Here is a 17,466-nt window from a genome sequence, read left to right on the forward strand (position 1 = left end):
ACTTTTACGGGTTTGGCTGCTGCCTAACAGCATCGGATTTTATAGTTTGCAACTTCGAGGTTTTTTTTTTTATATTTTTTTTAAATTCGGATCACAACAGCTGAGCGGGAGATGCGAATCGCGTGATCGAAGACATCATTCAGCTCACTCGTTCACCTCCCGAGCCAGCGAAGGACATGGATACACTGACGGGAAAGCCGACTGATGGGAAGCACTTTCTCTCCGAGTTGAAGTGAGTTTGCTATTCGATGATGGACGGCGGACAGACGTCGAGGACTTTCGCACCTGACTGTGCCGCTTCTTTAAATACATGAGAGGAAGAAAAGTGCTCGGTCCGATGAAATCTCGGGGCTTATCGGGCGGCGGCGGCAGGGCTATGGGGCTCAGAAATGGGGCCAAGAGTCACTCCAAACCCATCTCCAAAATGTACTTCAGATTCATCCTGCTCCTGCTCATTTTCACCCCCAGAGTGGATTCATCGTGGTGGTGAGTGTCGTCTTCGAAAGAGCATTTGCTGTTTTCTTGAACTGATCACCAGGAATTTGTTAACCCATCTATAAAAAAAAAAACATGACACACACATGGCAAACGAAAAGCCACAATATTGGTGGGAAAATGTAGATAAAACGTGGTTTTATTCACTTAAATGTGCACCTCTGTTTTTTTATTTTTCACACTTTTAACTAAATTCTGTCATATATCAGTGTTGGATTTTAGTGTTATGCCATAATGGTTTCCAAAATGGAGAATTCTCTTCTTTATGCTTAATTTCCACCTAAAATATCCACTTTACCAAAAGTTCACCTCCACAAATGATAAGAAACACTTTCATCTCCTTCTGCCTCTGTGTGGGAATTTTCTGAACGTGCTCCGATGGGATTCCCCCCCTTGACATCAATGCAAAATGAGATGTTGAGCACAGAAATGCGTGTCACCAGTGGATGAAGATTGATGGTGTTGCTGGGAATATCCCCTATCCATCCACCTCGCCCAGAGTAAGTGGCAGGTGCAGGCGTTGGTGCATGAATAAATGCCCCTTGATGATTTCTCTTGAGGTTTTTAAAGGCCCGGAGGAGAAGGAGAAATAATAAAAAAAAAAATAAACATGCTGGAGATTTAGCACTCCCTCCATCCTCGCGTCACCTGAGACTGTTCTCAAGTTTCGGGTTACAGGTAAAGAAAATGCATTTGATGTGTGTTTTCTGCATTTGATGTGTGTTTTCTGCCTCTGTCTCTTCCGTTCCTTTAACCCTGGACTCGTGTCATTAAGTGCATTTAAATTGAAAAAGCACCCTGTTTAAATAATATCACAAATGATTCATTTCCCAAGAGAGCCAAAATGCCGTTATTTGTGCAAACCCGTTCTTTCTCATGCTAATACACTATGAATAAACTGTGATCAAATTGTTTAAATTTCTAAGAAAAAGAGAAGGACTTCAACAGGAGATAGCTGGACGCTTTGTGTCAGGGTGATTAATAGTTATTTAAAACCAGTTTGTGTAGTTTGGGCCTGTTTTTAGCCATTGTAATAATTTAGATGAGCGCCACTTCTCTCCCTCTCGCTCTCTATGTGTGTGTCCTCTTGGAAACAGTCAGGGGTCCTTTGGCTCAGCCGGTATGTACAACACACAATAAACACAAGCGGTGCTTCTGTTCTGCTTTACTGCTCAGGCAGATAGTTGCAGTTAACAGGACTGGGAGAGCCATAACAGGAGTGGAAACTGCCCGCTACGTCTGTTTCTGTGTCGGTGGCCAGGCGACACAAATGGGGCTGCGATTAGGGACTATAATGATATCCGGATGGAGAGTGGAGCGTGCAGGCTTAGGGAGGTTGGTTAGGGGGAGCAATGGCGAGGAGGGGTCTGCGCCATCATATGGTTGCTCTGTGAGGCAGGGAGGAAAAAAAGGCTTGAGTGCTCACTTGTACTGTAGATGACCGTCCTCATGTCCCGCTGATAAGAGGCCACCCCAGCGTCACAATGCCGCCAGCATGTGATCCACCTTCACAAAGTTAGAGATTAGGAAGCGAAGGCTTTTCACTGAACGTGAGGAATTTAATAATCTCCGATTCTCAGAAAGACAAAGGGTACGAATGTGAATTAAAACAGACACACCAGCAGGAGCTCCATCCTGACACTACGGGGAAAGTCTGTTTGCTTATTATATGTTGATAGCTAGAAAATGTATATCTGGAGTCAGATGTGAAGCCTGATGCCACTCATATCAGTACTCTGATTATGAAGGTAATGCTAGCAGCCGGATAGCCTAGCACAAACACCTGAAGACACTGATGGTGGAACAGCTGGTCTCTTTCTGTCCAAAGGTAGCTGATGTTGTATGTTTGTTGTTTAAGACACTTATTGGATAATCTTGATACCAACGCATATTCAGTCTGACACATAAGCCTCCATAAAAGGCAAAATTGATACTTGATTACCCTTGATTTTGTACAAACGGCAGTCAAAATCCAAACAGCAGAGGTGAAACACTAAATTTTAGTCCACCAAAAACATTACGGCTGCTATAGTAGAGTACCCACAAAACAGGGCCTAAGATTTTATTAGATCCTCCACGTCTGGTATAGTCCACCAGCTTTCAAACCCCATGTCCCCCATTTGCCAGACTTTCTGTTGGAAATGTGGAGCCTGTGACACTGCAGTCAGATTTCGCTGAACTGAAAGACAAAACCTATGGTCTGCCTTAATACTCCATTCTGATTGGTGGAAGGTTTATTTTTACATTTATTACAACATGTTCACGAGCTAAGACGAACACCATAGGATGCCAAATGTAACACGTGAGGGGAAAAAAAAAAAGGCCTTTGGAACTTACCAATAGTTGGTATCACACAAAGGATCATATCCCACCCCAGCATCTACTCAAGTCACTACTTTGGGATTCAGGGGAAAGTACAGTTGATACTGATTCAGTAAATGGACTATAAGCAAAGTAATGACATTCGTGGTGTCCATAATCAGAAATTACAGGACTCTGCATGTCATCCATCAATTCCTGATAATGAGCATTATTGTTTACATACACCGATCAGGCATAACATTATGACCACCTTCCTAATATTGTGTAGGTCTCCCTTGTGCCTCCAAAACAGTTGTGACTCATCAGAGAATGGACATGGGCCTTCTGAGGGTGTCCTGTGGTGTCTGGCAACAGAATATTGTTAGTGGGGACCTTTGGGTCCTGTGGGTTGAGGGGAGGGGGCCTCTGTGGATCAGGCTTGTTCCAGTGCATCCCGCAGATACTTAATCAGTTTGGGATCTAGTGAATTTGGAGGCCAGGTCAACACCTTCTGCTGTTCATGTTTTTTTTAGTTGTTCCTAAAGCATTTTTGTGTGTGTGCCTGTGTCAGGCTGCATCCTGCTGGGGATGGCTGCTGCCATCAAGGAGTGTCATTGCTATGGGGTGGGGGTGCCTGGTCTGGTCTAGGTGGGTGGTATATGTCTAAGTAACATCCACACGAATGCCAGGTCCAAAACTTTCCCAGCAGAACACTGAATTGTCACAAGATGGTCAATGTTATTTACTTCTCCTGTCAGTGGTTTTAATGTTGTGGCTGTTCGGTGTAAACTTTGGGATTGAGGCCCTCTGGTTGCTCTAATATAACCCCGGCACTCATCATAGCCAATACTTTCGTTTCTGCTGCTTCTATTATTTCCACTGTGCAGTGAAGTAATCAAAAAAGACCATAAACAAACTATATTTCTTGAATGAGCAGTCAGTCTCCACCCTCTCTTAAACCAACTGAAGTGCCTTGCAGGTCTGTGTGCCAGAGTTCACTATGATTGGAATAGTCGGTTGAATCTGTGATTGAAAGCAAATGTGTCTGGCCTCACTTTATTTAGAAAAGAATGGGACGACCAACGAATTAACTTCTCGAACGTGGCTCATTCCGTGTCCCTTTAACTTATCATCAACACTGTTCGCTGGATCTCTGCGTGCAGGTACATCGGCGCACTGGGTGCTCGGGTGATCTGTGACAACATTCCCGGCCTAGTGAACAAGCAGAGGCAGCTTTGCCAGCGCCACCCGGACCTGATGCAGTCCATCAGCGAGGGAGCCAAGGAGTGGATCAGAGAGTGCCAGCACCAGTTCAGACACCACCGCTGGAACTGCAGCACGCTGGACCGGGACCACACGGTGTTTGGCAGGGTGATGCTGCGAAGTGAGTCTGCACATGCGCACCCGGCGATCTGTGTGGTTCTTTGTGCGACCGTGACTGTGTATGTCAGTGACACTCGAGTTAATCATCCTCGTAAATGTCTCTTCTGTTACTAGATAAGCGCAGAATTAATAGGTGTCCCATTAATTCAACTTTACCCTGGAATCCAAACAGAAAGAGAAAGTGTTTTTTACCTTCTCAGGAATGAGGGAAGATTGGGAAAGTGGATGCTCTCTGAAAACAAGTAGCAGATTGAGAGATCCACACTGGTGATGTATAAACAGTAATAGGAGATGTAAATATTTGGGTAGATGTTTCTGGCAGCCAGACAAAGCTTTACTCCCTGACATATCGCCTGTGTTCTGCTTCATTGCGTGAGCAGGAATGAGAACAGGAGGAGGGTGGGACAGCCAGACCAAATAACCCCCAAAATCTCCTCTCGTCTGAAATGAAAACACAGCTCAGTGACGGAGAAAGCTGCCATCTGTGCAAATTAAAAGGTGAAAGGAGAGTCGGCTGGACTGTGATGTTATAGCTGCTACCTCTGTCCGGACCGTCCACCATAAATGGACTGATTTCGGCGCTCTGTTTCACTCGCAGTGAACATGGGCATTAGAAGGAAGGCTGAAATCTCAACATATAAAGTAACAAAACTATGAGTTATGGCGTGACAGTGGCATTTACAACATGAGATCTATCAAATGAATCTGTCTTTTCAAACAGTAATACATTATTTCTTATCTTTTTTTATCTCCCCAGGCAGCCGAGAGGCGGCGTTTGTGTACGCCATCTCTTCAGCAGGAGTGGTCTACGCCATTACCAGAGCCTGCAGCCAGGGGGAGCTTAAGATCTGCAGCTGTGACGGTCACAAACGCGGGCAAGCCAGCGACGACAAGGGCAGTTTTGACTGGGGCGGATGCAGCGACAACATCAACTACGGCATAAAATTCGCCAAGGCCTTTGTAGATGCTCGAGAGAGGATGGTGAAGGACGCTCGAGCGCTGATGAACCTGCACAACAACCGCTGCGGTCGGATGGTGAGTGAGCAGCTTTAATTTTAAGCTTGTTGCTTTAAGTTTGAGCTTAAGCGCTGCTGTGTTGCCGTCAAATTTACCCCCTGAACAGACATAACTGATTATCTGAATATTACAGAAAATTATATTTTAGTTCGGTTTAGGTGGTACATTAAGAGGTTTAAGAGATTTTAAGAGATTTTTTTTCTGTTCAGTTTTACTAAAGGCAGCCATAGTTGCTTTAGAGCAGTGGTTCCCAGTTGGGAACCATGGTTTTAAATTATATAAATGAGTTGCATCTTTACAGAAAAATATATTTCATTTCCAACAGATTAACTTTGCGTACAATGACTGAAACAAGAACAATCAAAAATGCCCAAAATTTCTTTTGAAATTTCTTCTTAAGTGTCCATGTTTAAAATTCAAAAGATATTCAGATTGAAATAAGGCAACAATAAACTGCAAATTCACACATTTAAGGAGCTGGACAAGCAATTTTGGAAAAATAATATAATTCTTTGTAATTTTTATTATCAGTTATAAAAATTGATAGATTTCTGATTAACTACCTTCTTCTGGTGGCTCCAGTCTCAAGTGACGAGATATATTGTTATGAAATATGCAACAAAAAGGTACAATAATCTCAAACACAACTGACAGTTACTGACCTGAGAAGACCTCCATAAAGACAACATGCAATAAAACAACCTTACATTTGAGTTTTTCACTAAATGTAGCATCAGGTTCAACTCTTTGGCTGTTAAAAAAGTATCTGGAGGAACATAACGTACAACGAATGAAGTATGAAGCAGGGCTGATCACATCCACATCATGCCACGGGCAACATCGTAGCTTTAACACCTTGTGACCTCTGACCTCTGCTCTAGGCAGTGAAGCGCTTTATGAAGCTGGAGTGCAAGTGTCACGGGGTCAGTGGCTCCTGCTCTCTGAGAACCTGCTGGCTGGCTATGTCTGACTTCAGGCGAACTGGAGACTACCTCCGCAAGAAGTACAACACAGCCATCGAGGTGACCATGAACCAGGACGGGACAGGCTTCATGGTGGCTGACAGGGACTTCAGGGGAACCACCAAGAATGAGCTGGTCTACGTGGAGAACTCCCCAGATTACTGCCTCATGGACCGTGCAGCAGGTGAGAAATCAATGGACAATAAGGTTTTACCACTGTAACTGCAGAACAAATCTTGTATTGACACTTTCAATGCGTGTAAATATTACATTTTTCGAATTTATATAATTAAAATTATTTATTTTTTTTAAATAATTTTAAAGGGTTAGTTCGCCCAAAACACACGTAAAAAATATTTCCCCATGCTCCCCTTTTGGTACTTGGTCATTGCAAAGATATTCTCTCTCTCTGACTAAAATATGAGTTTAAAAACTAAGTGCTGCGTTACAGCGTTAAATTATTCCTGTGTTGGAAAAATTATGCAATTACTTCCTTGATTTTAAATTACCTATTTTCTTAGCAACTTGTCAATATCAGTTTCATTTATTAACAGCAAAAGTTTACAACAATTGCTTTGCAATCCGAAACAAAAAATAAAAATAAAAAATCAAGACAGTCAAAAGAAAAACAAAGAGGAGGAAGAAATTAAAAATTCTAATTTAAAGAAGACAGGCAGGTGCTTGACTCAATGTGTCATAGTTTTACAAAAATCAATGAGGATCTCGTCCACTGAGGGCTTGCATTCCTTCACAGCTTAAAGTTCAATGATTTGACCTTTAACATCTCCTTTAATTCCTGATGTTTGCTTTGCCTTGTTAGGCTCTGTCTCTCTCCTCCGATCCAGCCCCTTCAGTAGAGCGTGAAGGCGCTCACCAACTCACTGTTAATGGGTTAGGCAAGTTAGCATGTGCAGGGGGACGTGACGGTACCGACTTAACAACTTCTGGTTACACAACTGAAAGGGTAATGAAGGTGTGTTCACTCAAAGGAAAGGCTGGCCTTCCTTGTTAAAAGGTGATTTTAAAAACGCCTATGACCCTCCTCACCACTAATCTCCATTGTATAGGAATTCACAGCCTTGGGATACATGCGGGCTTGTTTTTCAAATCCTTCCTTTGGTTAGTATTAAGCTCCACTCCCTTCAGCCTGAAGGGAATATCTCCTCTTATCCTTTTCTCTTTATGCCCTGTTATTAGACCTGGCATCTGATCTGAGGCTTAGATTTTTACACCTGAGTACATGGCAACAAATGTGTTTGGGTCTGGCTCTATCTGGAAGCCTATACCCTTCTGAAGAGTGTGGGAAGAGGGAAATTTAACTTTGGAAAAACAGTTTCAGTTTTCAGCATCAACATCTCAACTGCTGTTCAGAGATGGTCAACTGACAGGATTAGCTGCTCTGGACATGCATGTCACAACTGGAGGTTTTCACAGATGTAATTAAACTGAGCTGATGTGTGACCAGGGCAACCAAAAGGAAGCCAACCATAAGAGGAACACGTAGTGAATACAGAGTTACTGTATTTACAAGAGAAAAAAGGTACATTCCCACATGAAGAGAAGTGAGCTGGAATCATTTAAAGGCCGCACCTATTTTACGTTAACAATGAATCCAACAACTATGTACACCGATCAGCCACAACATTATGACCACTGACAGGAGAAGTAAATAACAGTGATCATCATGTGACAGTGTAATGTTATGCTGGGAAACTTTTGGACCTGGCATTCATGTGGATGTTACTTAGACATGTACCACGCACCTAGACCAGATCAGGCACCCCTACCCCATAGCAATGACATTTCTTGATGGCAGCAGCCATACCCAGCAGGACGCAGCCTGATACAGGCACACACACAAAAACTGTTTAGGAACAACTAAAAAAACATGAAAAACAGCACAAGGTGTTGACCTGGCCTCCAAATTCACCAGATCCCAAACTGATTAAAGGGGAACTCCGGCGCAAAATGAACCTGGGGTTAATAACACATGTGTACCAAGTTCGACCGTTCTCTGGTATTTGTTTTCATGCATTTGTTTTGTTAGTCAAATGTGACCAGTTTTCTTGCAAACCGCTATTTAGCGTATAACGCTAGCCTTCGGGGCACACCGACACATAAAAAGAATCGCTATTTCTATACCACTAACAAGGCTCACAATATCACCACACTTACACGGTAGCATAACTAGGGTCTCTACATGTAAACCGAAGCATTGAGAACTTTGCAAGTATACAGGCAGTTTATTAAAAAAGGAACACAGTACCGTTCGCGTCCGGCTCGCTTATCCAGGCGGGCGCCATCTTGGGGAAACTGAACTCTCTTTGTTCAGTGCTTCTATGCTCTCAGTGCTTTCTTCCGGCAACAGACAGTTCAGTTTCCCCAAGATGGCGCCCGCCTGGATAAGCGAGCCGGACGCGAACGGTACTGTGTTCCTTTTTTAATAAACTGCCTGTATACTTGCAAAGTTCTCAATGCTTCGGTTTACATGTAGAGACCCTAGTTATGCTACCGTGTAAGTGTGGTGATATTGTGAGCCTTGTTAGTGGTATAGAAATAGCGATTTCTTTTTATGTGTCGGTGTGCCCCGAAGGCTAGCGTTATACGCTAAATAGCGGTTTGCAAGAAAACTGGTCACATTTGACTAACAAAACAAATGCATGAAAACAAATACCAGAGAACGGTCGAACTCGGTACACATGTGTTATTAACCCCAGGTTCATTTTGCGCCGGAGTTCCCCTTTAAGTATCTGTGGGATGCACTGGAACAAGCCTGATCCACAGAGGCCCCTCCCCTCAACCCATAGGACCTACAGGCCCCCCACTAACAACATTCTGCTGCCAGACACCACAGGACACCCTCAGAAGGTCCATGTCGATTCTCTGATGAGTCACAACTGTTTTGGAGGCACAAGGGAGACCTACTCACTATTAAGTGGTCATCTAAAAGTCCTTTCTTCTCTTTACAGGCTCCTTGGGCACAGCGGGCCGAGTGTGCAACAAGTCCTCAAGAGGCACAGACGGCTGTGAAGTCATGTGCTGCGGACGAGGCTACGACACCATGCGCGTCAAACGAGTCACCAAGTGCGAGTGCAAGTTCAAGTGGTGCTGCGCCGTGGAGTGCAACGACTGTGAGGCCGTGGTGGACGTTCACACCTGCAAGCCCCACAAGCGACCCGATTGGCTGGACATAACCTAGCGAGGGGACCTGGGCAGTTTGCAGCAGCCACCACCAACTCGTTAACCTCTGCGCTAAAGACTACGTTTCAGTCGGAATCCCGTAACTGTAATACCTCTGGCTTTCCGTACTTTGACACTTGAGGAGAGAGACTTCACTTCATTGGATGATGGTATACTGGAAATATGTCCCAGTTACTCACCATGTGCTCCTTTAAAAATGTTTTTTAAACAAACATTTGGTTATGAAACAAACTTTGATATAAAATCGTGGAATATTATATTCTGTTGTAAATGCTCCCTTGAGCTAATGCCTGCTTGTTCTATAGTATGTAAAGACTGCATGAGCATAAGAGATCTAAGAGTAATATTTAGTCTAAAACAAAAGAGAAAAAGTAAAAGAGGTTGTTGGGGGATTGTATGAAAACGCTGACATTGTATCATTTAAAATTACATTTAAATCATTTAAAAATATAAACTCGCCCGATGACAGCTGGGATAGGTTCTGACACATTCTGGATGTGTTGTGTCGTGGAAAACTTCCTAATTTCTACCTCTGGTTCTTTGTCTTTGCCTTTAATTTAACTGACGCCTTCAAGCATGTTCAGACCATAGACTGTATAAAGATGGACGAAGGAACTGCTCCTCAAAAGTGAAGCCAAAGCGAGTAGAGCTCCCCCTGGTGGCTGGCTGCAGTATAGGTCATAAGCTCCACCTCCTCCTCCATGTTAGTGGATGGGACTTGGGCCGAATTAAAACACTAAAATACACGTCAAATAATGTTTTTTCAAGGATGGTTTCTGTCATTTTAGGTAGTTAATATAATGCTTGTACATACTCAAGTGTCCATTTTTTTCTGTTTTAGTTAGTTATTTGAAGCTATAGAAGCAGGATGTGACATCATGATGACTACAAGTTGCCAAGCCAACCGCTCGTATTAATTAAACAACATGTGAGTGAGTCTGGCGGAGGTGTGACTCTCGGAATGTACTGTGCAGACTCTGGCTCCAAACTCACAAGGCGGTGCCGCCTGTATCCTCGGGAAAATAGTGTTTAGCCAATGCAAGGAAGTGGGGACGTATTGTCTATATTTATATACAGTATATGGTTCAGACATACAACACTGCAAATAAACAACACAGTCAAGGAGTCATTTAAAGAAAGCTTTTGTTGCAAAATAATGCAAACCTATCTATATAACAATGAAAACCTATCTCAACCTTCCCTGCAACACAACGCCACTCCATAGACCGATCAAATACAGAAAACAACACTGCGGATAACTGACATGAATGCAGAAATCCTACTTTTTCTACCAATTTCAAACCTCCTTGTGGTCTCCAGTCCAATGGATTTTCTCTGAAAGAACCAATGTGTATGATTTAGTCGCTTATAGTGGTGATGTTGCAGATTGCAATCCACTGAGTGGATTTCCAAGCATGTAGGGAAACCCGTGTTGGCCGCATCTAGACTCTGGATCTTCTACTGCCAGTGCTTGGTTGATCTATGATGGGCTACTGAAGAAACTTGGCAGTGCAACATGTTGGACTCTGCAGATATAAAGTGCTCCTTCTAAGCTCCTCTAAAAACAAAGATTTGTGGTTACAGTAATCAGTATGCACTGATATAAACCAACTTATTAATATATTCCAGTTCTGCCCCCTAAATCCACTTCATTACAAAAGCCAACAGCATGTTTTTTCTCTCATTGCATTGTGTCAGAACACTTTAATAATCTTATGCAACTGTGCTTTCAGTCCTTTGTGCACACATCCACTGGCCCTGGGTGGTTTGTGAGAAGTGAAGTGTTTCATGTAGCCAGGCCAAGACGTTGCGAAGAGAGCAGTGAAGTAGCTGATCTCCAATACGACTTTCTAACATCTGGTAATGCAGCTAGACATCGTGTTATGCCTGTGGAGACACAGCCCTCAGAGGGGTTTATGGATCTAAATGAATCTGACAACAAGCCGCGAATGCCGAGAGTCAACAAATTGTTTCAAGTCCACGTAATGAGCGGGAGAGCCAAAGTAAAGCACTTTGAACAAAGCGGAGCGACACACAGAGTCAAAAAGTTAATTGCAAGCGAATGATCTTGTTTTGAATATAAATGAAGAATATGATGGCAGTGTTTTTCTTAAAGATTAGAAAGGTGAAAGCTGTTCACACTGTAGGGGACGATCTGCGGCTGCACTTATTAGTTTTTCGCAAAAATATAAGAATTTTAAATTGCACAGTCCATAAAGCCCAACTACTAATTTTTTCTGTACGTTGTAAAATTGTGCTGATCTGAACTGTAGATTTGGACTAATTGAGGACTTTATTCTGGTCTGTTGGCTCTAATATCAAAATATATTAAATTTGTCAGATGTAAACTTGTTCCATTTCTGGGACCAAAAGGTGGACTATTCAATCAAGACTGCAGCCATGTTTCTTAAACTGTCTTTTAGTCTGTCAGGGTTCAGTCAAACACTGTCCTATATGGCTGTCTGTGGAGGCATTTTCACCTTGGAAATATAGGTCCTAAAATATCTTCCTGGCTCTATATTAAACCTTGTTGATCCACCTTCTGTCACTCCTATTAGAGGTCTTCCGTTCTCTTCAAGCTTATATGGTATCTTACGCTTTAGTCCTGCTTCAGCTATGGCACGGACAGGGTAAAAATAATGCAGCCAGCCAGGTTAGTGTTTTAAAGTTCAGTCAGTTCAATGTCAGGTAATTGTAGAGTAGATTTTCCAGTAGCGTAACAAGACTGGCAGCTGGTAGACTTGGATAGAAAGAGAAAATGGATTACAAAATATTCAAATATTATGTGTAAAGGAGCCCAAAAACATTTTCCCTTCTTTAAATTTTTCGCTAACCAATTATCTGAGCCGTGTCCACAGAGAGTAGATTATAAATACTTTGCTGATCTTTAAATTTGTCATAGTATCTGTGGAGCTTTGTCCTCCAGCATCCAGTCGAAGTCTGTAAAAATAACAAGAGAGGCATCGCAGGCATTCTCTGTCATCATTGTGTTATCAAATGGGCATCTCTATTTAACAGCACATCAGTGCTAAAATGGTCCCAGGGGACAGAGTGCTTTTCAGGGAAGACAGACAGAAGACAGAAATGTTGTAATCCATTCTCGCAGTTTGATATGAAAACAATCCAGTGTCAAGTTCACATTAAACATCAGTTCATTTTCTCCTTATCTCACTAGTTCCCTGTACACCGCCCACTCATACAACTGATATCTGTGATTTATAGCAGTATGGGAGATATACTGATATGTATGCATTGTGAAATTGTCGCTCTCTGGACTATTTAGAAAATTAGTTGAAAATCAGTGGCGAACTGTGCCTGTAGTTTCACTGTTTTCCTTGGAAAAGAAGGTGGGCCCCACGCCCCCATCTGGTGTAATTAAAGAGTTTTACATGGACGCGGAATTGGACTTGACTGTAGCTGCTATAGTGTAGCATATTTATGATTTGCCAAGTGATGTCATGCACATGCTATTGGGAGAAAGAGATCCAGATATAAATCTCAGATATTATGTTAACATACGCGTTTGCATAGATGTAGGGACCGACTCTGTTCGAAGCACGAGCAAAAAGCACCACGTTTTCTGTGTCTGCAGTAGTCAACTCCCATATTTGCAGGGACAGAGCTCAGTGCCTTTCTCAAGGATACTTACACAGGGTACACGGCTATTACCGCACATTGTATGTTTAATGGTCAGATGCATAATAATCCTTAAATTCATTCAGCCAACTCACATGAAGTGGATTTATTGTGTGAAGACAAGGTATGTGGAGAACTGATGAGCTGTATTTGGGGGCAGTGCTTCTACTTCCCTAACCGAACACAAAGATCAGCACAGTAGAAATTATCCCTAACCCAACAATTTCATTTCATTGTCATTTACGCTCATCTGTATAAAAAACAGAGTCATATTTCCATCAATATATTCATAGTTTGAGGTTTAACTGTCGCACTTTTATGGCTTTTTGTGTGCCATTCCTCTGCGGAAAGAATTAGTGTAACAACAGGTTTATCTTAAGTTTTACATTATACAGTTCACAGGAAGGAATATACAAACTGTTTCATACGGCTGAAAATGAGCATTTAAAGACACGCTGCAAAAAGGCAATTCAATCTATAACTACTGTTATTTGCATGAGAACTAATCATCAACTAAATTTTCATGGTCATGACAGCTCATTTAAAACCATCTGATACCTAGCCGGAGACCAGCACAAGCAATGCAGCAGATAATTATGAACTCACAAACTGTATCCACTCGAAAACCCACAAAATAAAATAAAAGTAGAACGGCTTGCGCAAACAATGTCATCTTGGATTGCAGCAGAAGCTTAGCAGATGCTGATGAAGTGTGCATAGACACAAATGTGAGGGTGATGGCTTGTTGTGTGTGTGTGACAGAGCAAATGTTGAGTTTACCATGAAACCTACATCCAACAGAAACAACATGAGCGGACTGTGCGCAGCAAAAACACTAGTGTTTACATCCCAAAAGCAAATATATAATGTTACAATGCCAACAGGAAACCACTCAAAACAACAGCTTGCCTGTGGGGAAATATGCCACAAAACCACTTCAGACTACAAAATACTGAAACATGATATTTCACCATTTTAGACGAGCAGCGTAAAAAGCAAACAACTGAAAAGTGGCTCCATAGGCAGATGAAAGCAAAATAAAAGGACAATGATCTTATGCAAATGACCTGGTTAGCAACAAAGAAGTTGGCAGTTAGCAACAACGAAGCTAGCGGTTAGCAACAAAGAAGTTAGCGGTTAGCAACAAAGAAGTTAGCGGTTAGCAACAAAGAAGTCAGCAGTTAGCAACAAAGACATTAGCAGTTGGCAACAAAGCAGCCATCAGTTAGCAACAAACAAGTTAACTGTTAGCAACAAAGAAGTTGGCAGTTAGCAACAAATAAGTTATCTGTTAGCAACAAATAAGTTAGCGGTTAGCAACAAAGAAGTTAGCGGTTAGCAACAAAGAAGTCAGCAGTTAGCAACAAAGACATTAGCAGTTGGCAACAAAGCAGCCATCAGTTACCAACAAACAAGTTAACTGTTAGCAACAAAGAAGTTGGCAGTTAGCAACAAATAAGTTATCTGTTAGCAACAAATAAGTTAGCTGCTAGCAACAAATAAGTTAGCTGCTAGCAACAAATAAGTTAGCTGCTAGCAACAAAGAATTCAGCAGTTAGCAACAAAAGAAGTTGGCAGTTATGTTAGCAACAAAAGAAGCTGGCAGCTAGCAACAAAGAAGTTAGCAGTTAGCAACAAAGACGTTAACAGTTGGCAACAAGGCAGCTGTCAGCAACAGATACGTTGTTAGCAACAAGGCAGCAAGCAGTTAGCAACAAAGAAGTTAGCAACAAAGCAGCTAGCAGTTAGCAACAAAGAAGCTAACAGCCTCAGAAGTGACACGAGAAAAACATGACCAGGACATCACTGAGGACATGTACATTAGCAAAAAAGGCAGCACAGCTCTTACCTTTGAAGTGTCTCAGTGGAGTTTAAAACCTGTGGGATGAGTCACCTGGTCTTCATGGCAGCCATGATGACAGGAAAACTGCTTTCAGTTTTAAAATTCCTTTGAGGCCTCAACAGAAAGCCATTTCATTTAACCAACTAACTACTCCATAAAACACAGGATCTGACTGTGGGCAGGTGATAAAGTGATACATTAGCTGTATGAGGTGATTTCACAGGGACAAACAAGCAGGAACGGTACTGACGTTTTAAATAGCCCACCTATCCTCAAAGGGTGCATTGGATGCATGTTGCAGCCCATGGAGAGTGTCACATGTGAGTGTATGTCAGATATAATGGACAGTGTGTTGGAGAAAATGACCCAGATACAGTTTTCCATTGTCGCCAGATTGCTAACACACTGGGTGGCCATCGAGAAATATAAATACGTTAACCAGAAACACCTCACACTGTCACGGCACTTTCTTGGGAAAAACCGGTGTGGACGCAGTGAAACAGACACATGGACAGACATAACACACATAGCCTTGTGAGCAGCGGGAGACTTCAGACTTCACATACTGTCTGTATGTGACCTTCAGGGACACACTTGGCACACATCCCAGGCCACAGGAGTTCATTAATTCATCATGCCGGTGAGCTTACTAGGCTGGCAGCAGGGTATTAAAACCTCTTGTTTAGTGGGTCAATTGTTAGGACTGCCTCTTTCCACTGGAGATTTTTAAGTGTGTCTATGTAGGACACCACAACCACAAATATGACACAATTTGTCACTTACACCGATTAGGCATAACATTATGACCACCTTCCTAATATTGTGTAGGTCTCCCTTGTGCTTCTACAACAGTTATGACTGATCAGAGAATGGAAACGGGCCTTCTGAGGGCGTCCTGTGGTGTCTGGCAACAGAATGTTGTTAGTGGGGGCCTTTGGGTCCTATGGGTTGATGGAGAGGGGCCTCTGTGGATCAGGCTTGTTCCAGTGCATCCCATATTTGTCTAAGTAACATCCACACCAATGCCAGGTCTAAAAGCTTCCCAGCAGAACATTGCATCGTCACAAGATGGTCAATGTTATTTACTTCTCCTGTCACTGGTCATAATATTATGCCTGATCGGTGTATATGGCTTTCCCACCTCAAATCATTTGATAATTTTACTTTTCTTGAACCCCTGTTGGCTGTAAATGTTTCTCACCTTATCATAAAATCCAGATCAAAGGAAACTGTTGCTGTATATACTCCGTGTCTTTTACCCTTCACTTCCTTTATTCTTTTCCCTTGATGCCATGGAGGTCAGCGAGCAATTCAAGTTTCTACATGCAGCGAGCAAACACTTGAGGTCCAGCCAACAGTCCTCGACAGCGATTTTCATTACAGCTGCTCGCCACTTAAGCATGAGTGCATGAAGTATGATTATGCCACCAGAGGTTCACTGGAAACATGCCACGTAAGAGCATGTGCTGATGGTGGCAGAGTGGTATAATCGTAATGATGGAACACAAGGACTCTTTATAAAGCAGCAGCAGGATACCAGAGGGTGTTTGGAACAAGATTCAAACTCTTATTAATATAGATTTTAAAAGACAAGGGAAATTATATCTACTTTACAGGGGACAGCATTAATATCTATTACTGTATACTGTTAGCTGTTAGTTGTGCTTGCTTGTCCTGTTTCCACACAGATAAAGTGTCTTCTGTACAGGCTCATTCATTTAGAAAAGATATTTTTAGCTTTTTGTTTCACGTACAAGAAAATAAACTAAACATCACAATAAAATCTAAAATAAGAATCACACATGGAAGGAAACTGCACTGAAACAGTAATTTATTGTGGGTTTTGCTTTCAAACTCATTCAAGAGTAGTTACAGCTGTTCACACATTCTCCTGTCTTCAGCACGTAGTCTTACATTTTCTATTTTATACTGCTACAGAGTGCACAGGGTGAAATTTAAAACAGTGTCATCCTACGTTTTATTTCGGTAAAAATCCAAATTCACAACATACTGTACCATAATAACAAGCATTACATAATAACCAGCTTATCACTTTACTATTTTCTCACAAGCATGTTTTCTATTACTTTGTTCCTTGTAATTCTTGTCAGAGGTCGGTCAAACATTCTGTAAAGTAATGACACTTTTTGAAGGCATATATGAATCAAACTGAAGCCGTCGAATCTGAACAGAGTCGCCTCTAAATTTCCAATCGGAACTGGAGGTGAAATAAATGCCAATGTTTGCGATGTAGTAAAAAGGCACTTTAACATCATCGCATTTTCATTTTGTTGTCAGTACATCTAGAAGCGCGAGCTCTAGACAGTCGTGGCCACTGATGAGTGTGAAAGTATAACATGCTCATGTTAAATGTAATAAAACCTGTTCATGTATTAAACTGCTGGGATGGTGTCACATCACAAAACCACTGTTAAGTGGTGTAAAGCGCGGTTTATACCTGTGCAGGACATGGACGTGTAACCTACGCATGTAGCCTGTGCCGGTGCGAGCCATTTATACTTGTGCACTCGTCAGTCTGGCTCGCTCTGTAAAAACACCACGCAAACAGTAGTCGGCACTGAGTCTTTTTTGCCAGTCGGGTTAATTTCTGTTCCTACTGTGTAGGCC

The 17,466-nt window shown here is 42.2% G+C and overlaps 1 protein-coding gene across 1 annotated transcript; it reads left to right on the top strand.

Moving 5' to 3' along the window:
• Positions 1-337: 337 nt before the first annotated feature.
• Positions 338-9,613, top strand: LOC311486331 (protein Wnt-2b-A-like; the record flags this gene model as incomplete). The annotated part of the gene is made up of 5 exons (XM_084542144.1): positions 338-486; positions 3,960-4,180; positions 4,937-5,214; positions 6,078-6,342; positions 9,128-9,613. The coding sequence occupies 5 exons, from the start codon at positions 338-340 to the stop codon at positions 9,355-9,357; spliced, it is 1,143 nt and encodes a 380-aa protein (XP_084398270.1). The 3' UTR covers positions 9,358-9,613.
• Positions 9,614-17,466: the final 7,853 nt, after the last annotated feature.

This window comes from Chelon labrosus (assembly GCF_963514085.1).
Source record: "Chelon labrosus genome assembly, chromosome: 4".
NCBI classification, from domain to species: Eukaryota; Metazoa; Chordata; class Actinopteri; order Mugiliformes; family Mugilidae; genus Chelon; species Chelon labrosus.